A 19054-nucleotide genomic window follows, 5' to 3' on the forward strand; every position below is an offset into this window, starting at 1 on the left:
AATTCTTAAATCCCAGCTACTATTCGACCAACAGATCTCTTTTAAAAATGTTTCATTTGTTTCATTCACAATGTTATCACTGTTGTGCACAGAACTAACATAACCAACCATTTCCTGTAAATTGAACATTTACCTGCTCTAACTTGAATATATGTCTGTTGAAGTGGTCGTGAAGTTTTTCATTGGCAAAGTTGATACAAAGTTGTTCAAAGCTGTTGACATCAAAGTCCTGGAGGGCAATAAAACATTGGCTGCAAAGCTATACATACATGTACATATAACATGCTTCAGTATGATATGATTTCCAACATATATCAAAGGACAAAAGGCAAGAACCATGTGAAATTATTACGTGTACATACAATCAGCTGACCATTTGACTAGAGACCTAAATGAAAGATGGACTGTGCATAATTTTTGTCTATTCAGGAATCAAGGTATACATGAGGTTACAAAAAAACAAAAAGTAGGTATAGTTCTTTATAAATTGTTTAGTGTACACGTGTGCCAGGTGTGCAACATGGGATAGGGAAGGGAGTACACGTGTGTGCCAGGTGTGCCAACATGGATAGGGGAAGAAAAACGTAGTGTGCCAGGTGTGCTGCCAACACGGGACAGGGGAAGGGATAAACGTGTGTGCCAGGTGTGCTGCCAACATGGGATAGGGGAAGGGATACACGTGTGTGCCAGGTGTGCTGCCAACATGGGATAGGGGAAGGGATACACGTGTGTGCCAGGTGTGCCATCATGGGGATAGGGGAAGGGATACACGTGTGTGCCAGGTGTGCTGCCAACATGGGGATAGGGGAAGGGATACACGTGTGTGCCAGGTGTGCTGCCAACATGGGGGATAGGTGTGTGCCTGGTGTGCCAACCTGGGAATTATGGAGGGAATACACAGAATTTGCCAACTCCACATGCATTGAAGAGATTGACACATGTGTATTTCCACACGCAAGATTCCCAAAGTACAGCTTAGGATCCATCAATTTTTATAAAACAAATGACGGAAAAAACAACTTGTCCAGATTAAATCTGGCACAAAATTTACTTCTTCATAAAGTTGAATATTGACACCAGGTATCTAAATTCATTTGTTCTGTTTCTGTTTCACATACTCTTTGTTAAAGTTGTTGGTTTTGCCTCAAGTTGACATTCTGTACTTTGATAATTTTGATGCAAGACTTAGACTTAAAGGATCGTTAACTTTGAAAGAAGACTGCAATATTTTCATCCATACCTCAAAACCAAAGATGTCCAGAATGCCGATGGTCCTGCATCTCCTCTCAGACTGCCTGTACACAGTCCTGTTGACTCTCTCCACCAGCCACACAAACAGCCTCTGGTACAACGATTTTGCTATGGCATCCCTATAATCATTGAATGGTGCACATGTAAGTCGTTCACTTTCTACCTCATCATGCATCCAGAATTATGAAACATCCAGAAACTAACGGGGGTGCCCTAATTCCGACCTACCCCTAATTCCGTACTAGTTTGAAAAATCCTTGTTGCGGCGTTATGCATGGAAGCACGTGCCTAAAAATAACCACAAGAATGGACAAAGTTTTTGTGTTGATCTCACAAAGTTTGATCGGTAATCTCACAAAGTTTGTTTTAGTTTGTGCACTCGGACAACAGACGAGTGAAAAATCTGTTTGAATTTGACGCTTGTTCGGGGGTTGACGAGCGTGTCAAAAATGCTGGTTTTGCTTTTCAAACAGCTGCTTTGGAGCAAGTCATGTAATCGTAAAAAGAAGACTTGTTTGGGACAGAAAAACAGTTGTAGATTGTTTTAGTCATAAGGCCATGTTGATTTGATTATATGGATGACATCCGCGCGCGCATGAATTTTCGGCCGTTTCCAAAAAAAAAAAGTTTTCAACCATACTGTAAATCGTGCAAAACAGTTGCTAAATGAGCAAAAATATACCATATGTTGCAAGGAAAACATTTAGAAACGATACCAATGTCGTAGAATGCCAAAATCAAAGGAAAAAAGACAAAAATATAAAGAAATGAATTCGAAGAGTAGATTATTCGCCATAACATATTCTGTGCCATTTGTTCAACCTTCATGACCACGTAGATTTCATAGTGAAAGCAACTTTTTTTTTTTCAAAACTTTTTTTTAATTCGCCCGTGCGCATCAGTTTTGGGGTTCCCAGAGGATGTCATCCATATAATCAAATCAACATGGCCTAATTTGTGTATTATAATGTCTAAACTCTCTTCTCAGATCGACCTGTGTTAAACGCTAGGTCAGAATTAGGGCACCCCTATTGCGATAAATGTTCCACCAGCAAAATGACCAAAAACCTGCCGTAAGTTTCGTGAACCATTACGCTTGGGTGCAAGGCGCTACACTCAAGTGAAATACACAGCTGTGCAGCTTTAATCGTTGTGATCTTATCTGTCAATGTTATATTGTGCGGGTTTTTGGTCAGACAAACTATTACCAAAGGTATGTGCATTTGCATGGAACATAGGTCGGAATTAGGACCCCTCTCGTTATTAATTTAACTCTTCAAACAATCTACAAGTCTAGTTTTTCCACCAACATAAATTTGTTGAGGGACTTAAATTTCTTTGCTCTGGGGCTGGAACGGGGGCTGGACCAAAATATGGGAAAAGTGAAAAACAGTTTTTCAACCTTGAAAGTCCTGACTGATATACATGTACATGTACATGTAAGGTTACCAGCACTGGATTTCCACTCTTTGACTATCCTGTCATTAGTTCTACATGACTGTATTTCAATCTGTACCTTGCTTCCAAAGCTTGTTCCACACTGTAGGATGAATAAATCTTTTCTCCATGTGCTTCCTACACAAAAAATATGACAGAATAACACTTAGTCTACTAAAAATCTGCAAAGTTACAATTCTTAAATTAAAAACTGTGTCAACTTGGCACGACAAACTACTAACATCAGCCACATGAACTAATTCCTGACGTAACAAAAAGATTCCTTTGAAGATCCAAAACCTGATCAAAAAGTGATCAGAAATGTGTCCTGGCAAACACTGTCATTAGTAGGACAATTCATCTGTTTTCAACTTGATATGCAATATTATGGAAAGTGCACAATATAGATAATAAATGAAATTACTAAATCATAAAGACTGTGGACAAAAAAAATTCTGAGATCAACAAAGTCTTTTCTTCTAACATTTCTTCATGAATTTTCATGCTTAGGACCACTTTACATACAGGCTCAGGCTGGTGACATGGGAAGGTCAGGTTTCCGTGTTCATTGTCACAAACATTGCAGCCAGAACAGCTGAATTGCGTCAGGACAATGATTCGGATTGAGACATATTTACCTTCACCAAGAAGGTTATGTTTCGGGTTTGGCCATGATGTGGGTCTGTATGTTTGTCAGCAGCTGCCTGAGCAGCACAACTCAAGAAGCTGTGGATGGATCTTAATTATTTTTTGTAGGTGGTTAGTGGTTGTAGAAACGTAACACAAGGCTGAAAACAGTATTTTCCAACAGTACTTCAGAAGACTTTCATGAATTGTTGCTTTTTGAGTACAGAGTAACTTGTGAATCTGTGAATGAATCATAATGATACTGGGTAGGTAAGTAGCGGATGTGGAGAGGTGCACATAGATCAAGCTGGAATATGGTTAAGTTGTCATGATCGTACGATGCTGTAGCGGGCTGTTTATGTTTTGGTATGTTAAGAGCATCTCATGAAGGTGAGGATAGTTGTTTTGGTGGATGGGTAAAGGTCAAGTTCCATAATGGTACCTAGCAGGTACCTATGGTCAATTACAGGTTTGAAACAAGATAGTTTATCATGGATTTAATCTCCTTGTGCCACTCTGCGGCATTGTCCTTCTTAGATTTTGCTTCAGTGGACTACTGTAGTACGACTTTTTTAAGGCCTTGACCTTCCTTGAAATTTGTTCCTTAAGTGTTTCTGAAGTGTTTCCAGGTGGAGCGATCCTTCCTTCCCAGCTGTTAGCTGTGAACAAGAGACCTTCAACGAGATGAAATGGTACATTGTAAGTATTAACCTGGAGTGTTGCATACAAAGCATGGGATTTGCAGGCGGTGGTAGCGGTGTGATGTAATCCTGTAAGCTCTGTGTGAGGTCGAGGGGAGGCACAGTTCGTTGTGACAGGACAGGTTTATTCTGCTGAAGGCGCTGAGTAACGGTTGTTGTGAAGGTAGTTCCCCATTCTACTCCGCAGACTTCAGGGAAAACCCCCGGTTAGCCCTGAGCTGGAAAAGTTGCTACAATTTTCCCTCTTTTATTTCCTCAAAACCGGGGTTCCTCCCTCTACGCCGGTTGTTAGTCGTGTTGTGCTCATTACAGATATGTCACTCTTCATTACTGTGATCTGCTGTCGACGACAATTATAGTGATAGGGCGGGCTCCTTACAATCCACTGCCCAAAAAGTCACAAAGCTGAGTCTTTGATAGGTCTTGTTGATCACAGATCTATGCTTTGGGTCGAAGGTTCACTATGGTATGACAATGTAGATGCTAACAGAGGTAAGATGGTTGGAGGTGAGTAATGTGATGACAGGTTAGTGATGAGGAGATACAGGGTGACTTGGCCTGTGTAGGTAGGTTTACAACTTGGCGCAGCTTGTGGCTTGCGTGTTTTGTTACGCCAACCCGAGGCAGTCAACGAGTAACTCTTTGTGAGCCATGTTGGGTTGGGAATACACTGCACATATGTCCACTGCACAATACATTCCATTCAGTACCTTTGGGCCTTGACCCTACCCACAAGCAGTCGACCACGTCAGGAACAGAGATGTCGAGGAGACTTGACGGGAGGCTGTCTCTGACATAAACTCCGACACCATCATTGATAACATGCAATAATTAAGGACTGGTGCTAGTAACAAGTGTTCACATCCATACTCACTTGTCATCATCAAGAAGCTAGTATAGGAAGCAAACTTGGAACAGAATGTTGCCACCGTGTACTGTTCATGTAACACTGACCGTTAGTTTGCTGTGACTGCAGAATGAAGTCCATCAAAGGGTAGCTGCAAAAGCTCTGCTACTACCCTCAACTCTGATTGGCTAATCACTGTTGCTATTTCTTCCTGCAAAATCAATCACATACAAGATCAAAAGATGGGTAAATCATGGACAGAAAACTGCAACATTGCACCATAAATGCAACCTCAAAATTAAGAATGGTGACAGATACCTTTTCAATAAGTGGTGTGGGTTTGGTCCCCCTAGCAGCTTGTTCTGGAACGGCAGGGGACCTTCGGGCGAAATCTTTGAAAGCCAGTAAGTCCAGATAGGAACAACGTATTTTCATCTATTTTTGGTAGGTAGGTACACAATGTAGCTGAGAGAGAGATGTACATTATTAAGGTTCCGGGTCGGAGTTTAAATCTGACCAGAGTCTAAGTAAGTGCGCAGTAAATCGCCGGAAACGTGACTTTGAATGGTATGTTTTGGCCGCGATATCCCTGAAATCGTAATATCTGTGTACATATATTTGTATTTTCTGAAAAGCCTGTTAGTTGTAGCCTTTATAGGTGGCGTAATGTTGGTGGTCCAGCGAAGACTTCCTGGCATTTGTCCGCGCGGATGATTATGTGGCGTTTTTCGCCTGACCGCCGGGATGGTACGTTCTATATGCGTTGTGGGTGTGTTCGGGCCATCGAAGATAGCGATAAACTTATCGCATCGATTTTGATTAAATTCAAATTTTGGAAACACTAGGTTCTGAGCTTCTTTGAGTACTAAGCCGTTACCCTGGGAAAATTCGTTTTTTCCATACAGCCATGGTTAAAAATGACGAAAAAAATGACCCCTTATTTAAAAATGTACTTTGATGTGCCTTATTTACCCCTAAATAAATTGGGCGCAGAAAATATCAATGAAGTGTGTTGATAAGCGGCACGGCACCCCTTTCCACCAAAAGAGTGAAAAATTCCGACCCGCGTTTAGTACAGAAATGACAGCCCGTCGGGCTGAGGGTGCCAAATTGCTCGAAATACGGAAGGAAACTCCGGTCCGAGACCTTAAGAAGACGGCGCATGCGCAGAAAATGACGTCATCGCTGACGTAAATTCGATTGATTTAAATGTTTCCAGCCGAAGCTGTCAGATTCTAGAAAAAAACCCCGCATCATTCTACTGTTTTGGGGTCCAAAAGTCCGGATATACATGTCGGGTCCTAGGCGCCCCCCCCCCCCGAATCTCCGTGAAGGGCAATTTTAATCGTTTCTGGACGATAAAATGTTCTCAAATGAATTCATTTTTTATGTCATTTCATGTGAGTCGACCTCTAAATTTGACTTCCACATAACTTCGGCCAAGTCTCTCCATTTATGGTGACTACAACAGACATTTTACAGCAAAATTCGAGTGTTTTAGGCCTATTTAAGGCAAAACTAGGTTTTCTGATTTTCGGTTCAGGGCTGCTTAAAATCGCGAACTTCTTTTCGTTGGCTGGTGTTAAGTGATAGCCTAATAAGTACTTCACGCAACTTTGCAACATTTATTTCAACTACTCGCTCCTAGCTACGGCAGCATCACCCAGATTGTGTTTTGCGCCTTGTGAGAACGCAGTTTTTCACACATTTAAGGTGCGCTGTGCTACTTAATAGGCCATTCATGGCAAAGTATCTGCCATAGGTTACATACATTACATGTATGAAAGTACTATAATGTAAAACACTGTAATTATAGAATTTCCTCATTAATTATGCAAATAAAGTCCTCATTTGCATAATTTGCGTTTAAGGTCTCGGACCGGAGTTTCCTTCCGTATTTCGAGCAATTTGACACCCTCAGCCTGACGGGCTGTCATTTCTGTACTAAACGCGGGTCGGAATTTTTCACTCTTTTGGTGGAAAGGGGTGCCGTGCCGCTTATCAACACACTTCATTGATATTTTCTGCGCCCAATTTATTTAGGGGTAAATAAGGCACATCAAAGTACATTTTTAAATAAGGGGTAATTTTTTTCGTCATTTTTAACCATGGCTGCATGGAAAAAACGAATTTTCCCAGGGTAACGGCTTAGTACTCGAAGAAGCTCAGAACCTAGTGTTTCCAAAATTTGAATTTAATCAAAATCGATGCGATAAGTTTATCGCTATCTTCGATGGCCCGAACACACCCACAACGCATATACAATGTAGAACGTACCATCCCGGCGGTCAGGCGAAAACGCCACATAATCATCCGCGCGGACTAATGCCAGGAAGTCTTCGCTGGACCACCAACATTACGCCACCTATAAAGGCTACAACTAACAGGCTTTTCAGAAAATACAAATATATGTACACAGATATTACGATTTCAGGGATATCGCGGCCAAAACATACCATACAAAGTCACGTTTCCGGCGATTTACTGCGCACTTACTTAGACTCTGGTCAGATTTAAACTCCGACCCGGAACCTTAAGGAGATTAATTTTCATTAAAAAATTTTAATATTCTTCAGAAACATTATATCTATCATATATCCAAATTTGGCTTGTATGCGATACTTTTCCCGCGGCAGCGGTTTAAAGTCATGTGAAAAACACTGTGTTCTATGGCTACTTTTGCCAAGACGCGGCCCCTAGGCAGCATTACAATGGAGAAATTAAAAAGTACCGTTTTTTGGGGGTTTTCGCTTTTCTCAAATCAGTTAAAACGGAAGGAAACGCCCGCTCTGGTCCTTGGCTAGGGATAGATGTGGTTTTATCGTCCTTTCTGTGCTGCATACTTGCGGAAAACCTCTTGTAAAGTTGGGATCGATGACGTCACGCAGTGACGTCATGCGTTGTCCAAGTTTAACAGCAGGGGGTCGCGTTTTTGCTTCACCGCTTTACATTAAAATGAAGAATACGTCAGATTTTGACCTTAGGTGATAGAACTGAGTCCACACTTTCCGAATCAAACGAGTCCGACACCAAACTCTTCACTACTTTGCCGTGAATGGCCTATTAAGTAGCACAGCGCACCTTAAATGTGTGAAAAACTGCGTTCTACAAGGCGCAAAACACAATCTGGGTGATGCTGCCGTAGCTAGGAGCGAGTAGTTGAAATAAATGTTGCAAAGTTGCTTGAAGTACTTATTAGGCTATCACTTAACACCAGCCAACGAAAAGAAGTTCGCGATTTTAAGCAGCCCTGAACCGAAAATCAGAAAACCTAGTTTTGCCTTAAATAGGCCTAAAACACTCGAATTTTGCTGTAAAATGTCTGTTGTAGTCACCATAAATGGAGAGACTTGGCCGAAGTTATGTGGAAGTCAAATTTAGAGGTCGACTCACATGAAATGACATAAAAAATGAATTCATTTGAGAACATTTTATCGTCCAGAAACGATTAAAATTGCCCTTCACGGAGATTCGGGGGGGGGGGGCGCCTAGGACCCGACATACATATCCGGACTTTTGGACCCCAAAACAGTAAAATGATGCGTTTTTTTTTCAGAATCTGACAGCTTCGGCTGGAAACATTTAAATCAATCGAATTTACGTCAGCGATGACGTCATTTTCTGCGCATGCGCCGTCTTCTTAAGGTCTCGGACCGGAGTTTCCTTCCGTATTTCGAGCAATTTGACACCCTCAGCCCGACGGGCTGTCATTTCTGTACTAAACGCGGGTCGGAATTTTTCACTCTTTTGGTGGAAAGGGGTGCCGTGCCGCTTATCAACACACTTCATTGATATTTTCTGCGCCCAATTTATTTAGGGGTAAATAAGGCACATCAAAGTACATTTTTAAATAAGGGGTCATTTTTTTCGTCATTTTTAACCATGGCTGTATGGAAAAAACGAATTTTCCCAGGGTAACGCTTAGTACTCAAAGAAGACTCAGAACCTAGTGTTTCCAAAATTTGAATTTAATCAAAATCGATGCGATAAGTTTATCGCTATCTTCGATGGCCCGAACACACCCACAACGCATATAGAACGTACCATCCCGGCGGTCAGGCGAAAACGCCACATAATCATCCGCGCGGACAAATGCCAGGAAGTCTTCGCTGGACCACCAACATTACGCCACCTATAAAGGCTACAACTAACAGGCTTTTCAGAAAATACAAATATATGTACACAGATATTACGATTTCAGGGATATCGCGGCCAAAACATACCATTCAAAGTCACGTTTCCGGCGATTTACTGCGCACTTACTTAGACTCTGGTCAGATTTAAACTAGTACTCCGACCCGGAACCTTAATAATGTACATCTCTCTCTCAGCTACATTGTGTACCTACCTACCAAAAATGATGAAAATACGTTGTTCCTATCTGGACTTACTGGCTTTCAAAGATTTCGCCCGAAGGTCCCCCTGCCGTTCCAGAACAAGCTGCTAGGGGGACCAAACCCACACCACTTATTGAAAAGGTATCTGTCACCAAAAATTCAAGACCATAGCATGTTCAGGACAAAAGATACAAAAACAGGACGTTCTGCTGCAGTACCAAGATCATCCACCAGGAGGCCCATATTTGACCTTGACCTTCGTCTTCCTTACCAGCATACCAAATATCATCACAATCCATAAAGGCGTTATGAAGTTATGCTGACTACAAATGTGTGGAAACACAAACACACACACAGACACACACACACAGACGCGCCAAAAACAATACCTCCATTTTTCATGGAGGTAAAAATTGGCAAGAGAGATAAAAAAGTTAAGGCTACAAAGAGGCCTGGCTTGTAAGTACTAGACTCAGCCTTTATTAATTCTACATGATAAATAAAATATTCTTACCTCAGTCCTGCCGAAATAGACATTGCCAAGATGTAGAACAGCAGCTACAATAGAGAACACAGTGTCTGTCTCATCTGCAGTGAAGCCCCAGCACATCTAATGCTGCCAGGATACCACTAAAGTCCTCACCATCATTCTTGGATGGTATAGTGGGATTGCCTCCCTGTCACACAGACAATGTCATAACAATGAGCTCTACAACCTCATACCTTCACCAAATAACATCAACCTTAAGTTTACAACTGATGAATTACACAGTCAGGTTTCTTATTGAACACTCTGAACATGACATACATGTATATAAAACAATGTTTAGTCATGCTAATGGAGGTACATGTATGTTCTCCCCAGAATAATAAGGTTATTGTCTTCGTCAGAAAGACTATGGAATTGTCTCGCCGTATTGTAGTTGACTGCGGATTTAGCGGAATAACTTCTGAAGGCATGATTCGACATCCATGATTTTTAGCAGGCAAATTACTGTTGTTGAGGCCAACGTCAAGTGCAAATTTGGGCTTCATGGAGAGTTCGTATGTCACTGCAGTGGACCTTTTGTGCTTGTGGTTTGTGAGCAAAATAACTCGAGTATATTTAAATAGATGTTGAATGACCAAATTGATTTCTAGTATTAAAAAACGTTTGTTTTAATATCTAGCACAATGTCCCTCTGATGAAGACATGAGATCTCCGACATGCCAAAAATCATGACGATCCGTTAACCGATTCTTGACTTATCATCTTTTGAATGTTTTTAAAGAAATGCCCCTGCAGTTCCTGAGCAAGCACTTCTTCCCAAGCACAAGACCTACCTATCATCCAAATTTCATGACCCTAGCACGTCCAGATCCTGAGATATCAAAAACCTGAAGACCTACCCACCTACCAAGTATCAAGACAGTCCATTTAAGCCTTCTTGAGTTATCGTGTTTACAGACACACACACAGACACACACACGAACGCCTCTGAAAACATAACCTTCTAACTTTAAGGTGCTACCGGCCCGAGGGTGACATTATGTTCTACCATTGCAATGGTGAAGCCCACTAAGTAAATAAAATTAAATGAATTTACTTTTTCAGTGCTGTTATTTCACAGTACAAAGGAAAAGGCCATCCTCACAGTGTTTAAAGTTTGCAGTTGAAACTAGGCATTCCCCAGTCTTATAGTATCAGTAGAAAATACAAAACCGGAGTATGAGGGAGTATTTGTGACATTAAGAACAAGAGTTCCACGACCTCATACCTTCGCCAAATGATGTGAACCCTTGCGGTTGACGGGTTATACAATTTTAATCAATGATTTCGCAAATTAGAGCCTCATTTGCATGAATTATGCCAGTTGATCATATTCTCCACCCAATGATAGCCTTATCCTAACAAAAAGGCTATTATAGCACTTCCTCATAAATTATGCAAATGAGGTCAGGATTTGAATTAAATCATTGTTTATTGATGTTCACCTTCACTTAACTTCCAAATGTGGCAAGTATAAAATTCCCAGCAGTTACAACTATGACAATTATAAAAATTCCCATAAATTATGCAGATTAGGTCTTCATTTACATAATCTATATCCTAAGATGTTTTTTTCTCATTCTCAATTACATGTCACAAGTGTTTCATAGTCCTATTATCGAAAAAAGCAGATTTATAGAATTTCCTCATTAATTATGCAAATTAGCTCCTGATTTGCATAATAATCATCTGGTTATGTTGAGCATCACTTCAGCTACCCACATACCAAAAATGATGACAATCCATCAACTGGTTTATGAGTTATCCTCTTTTGAACTTTTTTCAACAAACGCTCCCGCAGTTCCAGAACAACGGACAGACAGACGGACGGACAGACGGACGGACAAACGCTACTGAAAACATAACCTTGTTGGAGAAGGTAATAGTTAATGGTATGCAGTATAAAAACCACGAATCCAAAATAAAACCAGCACAAAAGTTGATTTATTTTATTCTACTTACTAATATCAATATTGGGCTATACCGTTACCATGACGAAAATATAAAATATTTTTAAAATCTACATTTCATCAAATATCTGTACCTGTATAGCCGGTATAACCGCACTTTGGTGTAACACACCAGCTAAGATGTTGACTTTCTGGCTGTTTTCCTTACCTGGTTGAGATAGTAGTAAGACTGTGCCTGCTGGAGGCCATACTTGTTCTTGTCTGCTTCTGTCATACCAGCCAGCATCTCATAGAAAATGTGGTAGTTCCTCTCATATGGAGCCTGCAGTAAACAACAAAATTAATGCATGATTACTAGGGCCTGGACCAAGGGTTGGTGGAAAAAGGAGTCCAGTCCGATTGGCGGAAAAAGCAGTCCGGTCCGATTTGGGGGTGGAAAAAGCAGTCCGGTGGTTTCTACGAAATTCTACGAAAGACCATAAGTACAATTTTTTTCCTGTGTGTATACTTCGAGTTTCTATGGGTACTTCGAGTTTCTATGGGTACTTAGAGTTTCTATGGGTACTTAGAGTTTCTAACCTCCAGAAGGGAGTGCTATTTTCCGATACATCATGCTGCAATGAATACATAACTAGCAGACTTTTTACATAATTCTGTACTTGCGCGGCGCATGTTTGTAAAGCGATATCAATATCAATTTTCCCCCATGCTGAACCGCAATCAATACATTCGGGAACTCTGGCTTACGCAATATTCATACGCGTCAAGTCAACATAAACATTTTTCAGCGAAAATGGTAGGAGACAAGCACACTAACAAGCCGATTATTGAGAAATTACTTGCTTTACTTTGCTTCACCTGTGGCTTGAATACTATATTTATCAGGATGTCTAATGCAGTGATCGCCAGTGTCATCCTGCGTGCTTTCTCAACTTATTTGCATGTAAGTATTAATTGAACAGATAATTAGATTACGCCACTTATGGATAAGATAACTAGATTACACCGTTTTTTTCATCATCAATTTTTTCGGCATAAATGAGGGGCGATAAGGACATCAAGAAGGGCAATGGTTGGTAAGATACCAAAGAATACAAAACTGTACAAACTTTTCTTACAGTCCCCGAAATAAGGTCTGTAACGTAACTTTTTGTTTAAAACATAGATACCAATGGGGTAGCGTGTTGTATTCTGGGATAGTTTTGAGGGTTTTTGGAGAGTTTGTCCTGGATTCGATGTGTTTTAAGACTTGCGCGCAAAATGGGCATTTAATTGTATACTGTAAAGTAATATGCATTTTTCACTTCCTAAAATTAATGCCTGTCGGAATATAGCACCCCCTTCTGGAGGTTAGTACTCCTTTAACATTTTTTTCTCCAAGTTATTGTTACATGTACCAAACTCAAGGACACTATTGTTAACATCTTCAGGACTCTCTTGGAAAAAATAATTTTTTACTAGTCACTATATATAAATTCATTTTAACTGTTGTAAAATGAAAATTACCTGACTAACTATCCTGGACTTCTCCAGCAGGTAGTCAGTTGTCTTTGCACCTGTGATGACACCACTGTGGTAACACAAGAGTCAAATATTATAGAACACAACATCACTCATATATATGGTCCTGATGTGTACAAGTTATTATCAATATAATAATAGATATTTCTATGGCAAGGGAAAAAGGCTAGGTTTGGCCTGGGAATTCCTTGATTTTCTACCAGTGCCTGAAGCAATCCTGCATTCGATACAAAAAACCATTAGGCCACACCAATTTAATTTCTTGGTTAACGGATTCGCCGCTTCATTTTTTTCTGATTTGCAAATAAAAATAAAAATTCAGAATCAACTGCAAAATGCTCATATTTTGCCCTGAACAGTTGAAAACAGTCCTTTTCTTCCTAGTTGTTACAGTTATTCCATCTTTCAATGCAGGAGTATCATTAAAAGTTCAAAATTCATTGTTTAGATTTTGAACCAGCCTGGTGTGTTGACTTCATGGCTCCTATCGTACCATTTTGGGCCATAATAGGATGCCTAGGCCTGTTTTTATTTTTATTTTTTTTTCGCCCGCCCGCTTCATTATTTTTCTAGAAAAATCCGTTAACCAAGAAATTAAATTGGTGTGGCCTTACGGTAAACTAATTCCTCTAACCATGGCCACCCATTGCCAATCTTCTCTAGAACATGAACATGTAGTTGTAAACAAGGTCATCTCTGGTTGAGAGTTGGTCGGCAAGGTTGTATTGTGTTGTGTCTGCCTCCCAAGCACTTGTAAAAAGTCAAGAAAGTAAAATTGTGCTTGAATGTGCATCGTTACAGGATGAAAACTGGGGCTGGATGGATGGATTCCAGGCTATTCCCAACTGAGAGTAGAGTCCGCTTGGTTTGGTAGTGGTCAGGGGCTATATATATATGTGTGGAAAAGTCCTGAATGCTTGACAGGGGCTTAAGGCAGAACTAACATTTGACACTGTCATATCTCATAATATCATATTTTAGTGTGAAAGGCAATAAAAAGATGCACATACAGTAAAAAATCGTGCATCATACACGGAATGTCTTCTACAGATTACTTATTGCCTCCAGAGGAAGGATTGCATTTGATTACATTGTATGTCAAGCATCAATTAAGCTACCTACATACTAAAATCACCATGATCTGTCAACAGGTTCTTGAGTTATCCACCTTCAAAAAATTTTCAACAAATGCTCCAGACCTACAGCAACAGCAATGATAACAAACATGACCTTCTTGGAGATTGTTTTCATAGAATACAGGCATGCGAAGTGGTTGCTGACCTGTTTGTTACACAACAGGTGTTTTGATGTTAGGTGCAAGATGATGGCACTTACACCACACGACTTCCAGAAAACGTATGCTGTATTGTGAATTATGTTTGTGACATCTTTTTCTTGTATACATATATATAAGTGTTGCTCTTAACATTGCTGAAAGTTTCAGTCGTTGTGATCATCATGCGTTATATACTTCCCTGAGGTTTGGAATCTCTGATTCCTTCTACATTTTGTATTGTGCCTGTACTTTTTGTTGGTCAGCCATCACCAGCTGAGTTTGTCTGTGCCCAAACAATGACATGACTTTTGTATCATTATCAATAAATAATAATATACAGCAACAATACCCATTGAAAGGCAACACAGAATTGAGTCAACAAAATTTCCAGAAAAAAAATCCTTGCCTTCTGTAAAATGTAATTGCTAATCCTGCTAATCACAGGAAGTTTAAGTTGAAGGAACTTACTTTGTGTATTGCAGTTCCAGGTATTTGCCAAAACGACTAGAGTTGTCATTCTTGACTGTCTTGGCATTTCCAAAAGATTCCAACAAGGGTGCAGCCTCTAAAATCTGTGAAAACAAGTGATGACCTTTTAAAACCTTCCAATCACTGCATACCGGTAACTGTTAATGCACAAACATCTAATTTCTGTAGGCTAAGTGTTGTGCCTCAAGGCACCATTTTCGGACCGCTTTTGTTTATAATGTACGTAAATGATATGCCAAAATGCATACAGCAAAATTGCCTTGTAGTTATATGCTGATAACACTGAGGTATGCTTCAGCCATCCTGATTCTGAAACCATACAAAGGGCTCTTCAGTCTGATATGGACCATCTTCATCAATGGTTTTTGGCTAATTGTCTCTGTGAATGCCAAGAAGTGCAAAGCCATGCTTATTGGCACAAGGCATCGGCTTAGGGGAAAAGACCAATTACAAGCATGAATGAATGGAAACCCCCTTGAAGTAGTTCCAGCTTTTAAATACCTTGGAGTTCTAGACAGCAAACTGAAATGGGATTTTCATGTCATTCATGTTCTGTGCTTGGAATAATGCGTCAGGTTCAACCTTTTGTTACCAAATCTTCACATCATCACCTTATATGTATACATGTATAATACCATCTTTTTTTCCTGTATAGTCTGAGGTGGTGCGATTTCGGTACAGTATGACAAGCTGCAAACAAGAGTTCTGAGAGTTCATACCCCCATGAAATATGGGCTTGACATGTACATGTAAATTTATTCTTTAATCATGCAAATGACCTCTAAATTAACATAATAAACATGATGTTAACTTTGATTAATTTACACATGTTCCAATTATGAAATTCCCCATCGATGTATGTTTTTTTATATTGACAGCTTGTCAATGGCCAGGTAACATTGTATACATACATGTACATTGTACATAAGGCTGTCGGTAGATGCTGTACAGTGGCTTGTCTGGATCCCGCGCCATCTTCAAAAACTTCAGAGTTAGGGACCCATACATTTTACTAAATGAACCACGTATCAGATGATAAAGAGGTCTATATATGTCATGAAAGTTCATCTGTGTTGGTAGTTACATGTACATGTATACACCTAGAGCTTGGTGCTCTAGGTGAGAGAATTTTTTGTGTTGGATCAAAAGTTTTAACTTTAAACAGGTCTATATATGCAAGTCAACCGGCTTGAACGGGTTCAAAAACGGGCCTGTAGGATTATGCTAGGCCATCACTAACTTTGCAACCAAAATCAATCGTCACGTTTCCGCTCCTGGCTGCCATCGACTAAAGGACAACTACACGGTAGATCGCTAAGGAACTCTCTCCATTACTGCCAGGCCAAGGGCACTAAGCGCTACACAACCAGTGCGATCCCTGCACTAGCAAAACTCCAGGTCGGACTATAAACTTCTTAACTGAATTTTTAATCGGGTTGGACCCTAATCTCAGTACTATTGATTGTTTATCGTGTCAAATCGAATTCTTACCGCCAACTGTACATATCCTTAGCGCTCGTACCAGACTAACTTTTAAAACTTCAAAGACTTTCAGTCATTTTAATGTAGAATGACAGTAGTGATCTTACTCGTGAGAAATTATATTGTTTTACTTATATTGCTATAATAATATGATGACGACGATGGTTTTTATAAATTTAGTATATTACAAGTGTAAGTTGCCCTCTTATATCTACTAGTATTGTATAATCCTACAAATGTGTAAGTTATAAATATCAGCACAATTCAGTTTTTACTGCAAGTCTGATATGTTCTTTGTTCTTTTCAATAAACCAATCACTAACTAACTAACTAACATGTCTTCAGATGTCTGGAAAGTACAGATTGTCTGCAATCATTGGTTTCTTGAGTTTTCCAATGTCGACCTGCTGGCTCCTGGCTAGATCCTGAGATCTTTGACCTACGGTCATTCTGCCTGTCAATCTTCCCCACACCCACATGCTGTCCAGACAAACAGATATACGAGGGTGGATCAAAAAGTTCTCGGCCTCACCTAGAAAACGTCGTGGCAGAAAACATTTTCTTACACTATGTTTCAACATAGTCCCCTCTAACTGCAATGCACTTGGTCCAGTGATGTTCCAGATTTGTCTTCCCCTTGTGGAAGAAGGTTGAATCTGGAGCCCCCAGATAGGGCTCACCCGCACTGATGACGTGATCATTACCATAAAAACGTTGACCACGTAAGTGGAACTTCAGTTTAGGAAATAGGTAGAAGTCCGAGGGTGCTTGGTCAGGTGAATTGGAAGGGTGGGGTTAGACTTCAAAGCCAAATTCGTTTGCTGCTGTCACTGACCCCTGTGCTGTGTGGACAGGTGCATTGTCAGCACGCCAGCTCGGTGCTTTCCTCTCATTATCTCTTTGATCGTTGTCCTCAACTGTAACGTTGCTATTCTGTTAAATAGTACTCCCCATTGATGCTTTAACCTATTCGCATGTAGTCAATCATGCTTACTTCGAATTCCTTGCTGTCCCAGAAAACAGTGACAAAACCCCTGTCAACGGATGAAACTCGATAAAACTTCTTGGGGGGCCGGGAAACATTCTTTATTCATTGTTTGTTCTGTTGTTTTGATTTGGGGTGAAAGTGGTGAACCCATGTCTCATCTTGGGTGAAAAATGTTTTGAGGTATTTGCATGGATTGGACTGAATTCGTTATTTGAAATGTCCAGCTTGTTTAACTTCTGATGTTCAGAAAACATTCTAGGCACCCACCTTACAGACAGGTTGCTCATCCCCAGGATGTCTGACAAAACATTGTGAACAGAGCCACAACACAGGCTAAAGACTCTGCTACATGTTGGACAGTCTCACATCTGCCATTTACTATATCATGTGATGGATGGCCTTAACTGGAATGTCCATGGTGCTGATTTGTGGCATCCTGACATATGTTCATCTTTGGTGCTCACCTTGAAGTGCTTGTAGCTAGCAACCCACTTCTTTATAGTTAAATAAGAAGGAGAGTCATCACCAAGTGTCCTGATCATGTGTTCATGGATTTCCTTACGAGACATCCCTTTTTATCGATACACTTGATCACAGCACACGCTTCTGTTGCGGCCATTTTGTGATTTTGCCCTCACCCGCCCCATTTTCACGGGGCGTCACGTGCTAATTAATGAATATAAAAATTTGAATTTTTGAGTGCAGTGATGTAAGACGTCATAGTATACAGTTATACTAAAGAATAGGAGTTTGACCTTTCTTTTCTAGGTGAGGCCGAGAACTTTTTGATCCACCCTCGTATGTACACATACCCACATCTCGTGATCAGCCACCTAAAACTATACTTCCATACCTCATGATAGCATTGTCAGGTATTTGTCATGTCTGAATAACATTACATAAACACATAGTTACTGTTAATTACCTTCGCCAAGAAGGTTATGTTTTCAGGGGCGTTCGTGTATGTGTGTGTGTGTGTGTGTGTGTGTGTGTGTGTGTGTGTGTGTGTGTGTCTGTAAACACGATAACTTGAGAAGGCCTTGATGGATTGTCTTGATACTTGGTAGGTGGGTAGGTCTTGATGAGACCTCAAAATGATTAGATTTTGGATCCCCTAGCGGCTTGTTATGGTACTGCAGCTGAACTTCCGGTTTTGATATCTCTTGATCTAGACATGCTATGGTGATGAAATTTGGATGGTAGATAGCTCTTGTGATGGGGAAGAAGTGACGTGAGTTTGGGTCCCCTAGCGGCTTGCTCTGGAACTGCAGGGATATATTCTTGAAAATATTCAACTCAAGAACCAGTTGACGGATCGTCGTAATTTTCGGTATGTAGGTAGCTTACGTGATGCTTAATATAATTATGTGACAATTATGCAAATATGGATGTAATTTGCATAATTAATGGGGAAATTCTATAAATCAGCTGTATTCCATGATAGGACAATTGAAGCTTGTGACATTGGTAATTGACAACGAGAGAAACACAGGAAGATATTGATTATGTTAATAATGACTTAATTTGCATAATTAATGAGAAATTTTAAAATTATGTAATGATAACTGCCTGGAATTTCATACTTGTGGTATTTGAAAGTTAAATTGAGGTGAACATCATTAAACATAATTTATTCAAATCAGGACCTCATTTGCATAA

At 40.2% G+C, this 19054-nt stretch overlaps 1 protein-coding gene across 1 annotated transcript in view; it reads right to left on the minus strand.

The window, feature by feature from the left end:
- Nucleotides 1-133: 133 nt before the first annotated feature.
- The window catches only part of LOC109474383 (unconventional myosin-VIIa-like), a gene marked incomplete at its 3' end in the record, with an annotated part of 39629 nt that continues 20708 nt past the window's right edge, over nt 134-19054 (minus strand). The window contains exons 8-12 of the mRNA XM_019774683.1: nt 13146-13209; nt 11848-11961; nt 2768-2826; nt 1241-1370; nt 134-229 (exon numbers count right to left, since the gene is read on the minus strand). Coding sequence (XP_019630242.1) covers nt 134-229; nt 1241-1370; nt 2768-2826; nt 11848-11961; nt 13146-13209 — 463 coding nt within the window. The remainder of the gene's footprint in view (nt 230-1240; nt 1371-2767; nt 2827-11847; nt 11962-13145; nt 13210-19054) is intronic.

This window comes from Branchiostoma belcheri, unplaced genomic scaffold (assembly GCF_001625305.1).
Source record: "Branchiostoma belcheri isolate BF01 breed outbred unplaced genomic scaffold, Haploidv18h27 scaffold306, whole genome shotgun sequence".
NCBI lineage: Eukaryota > Metazoa > Chordata > Leptocardii > Amphioxiformes > Branchiostomatidae > Branchiostoma > Branchiostoma belcheri.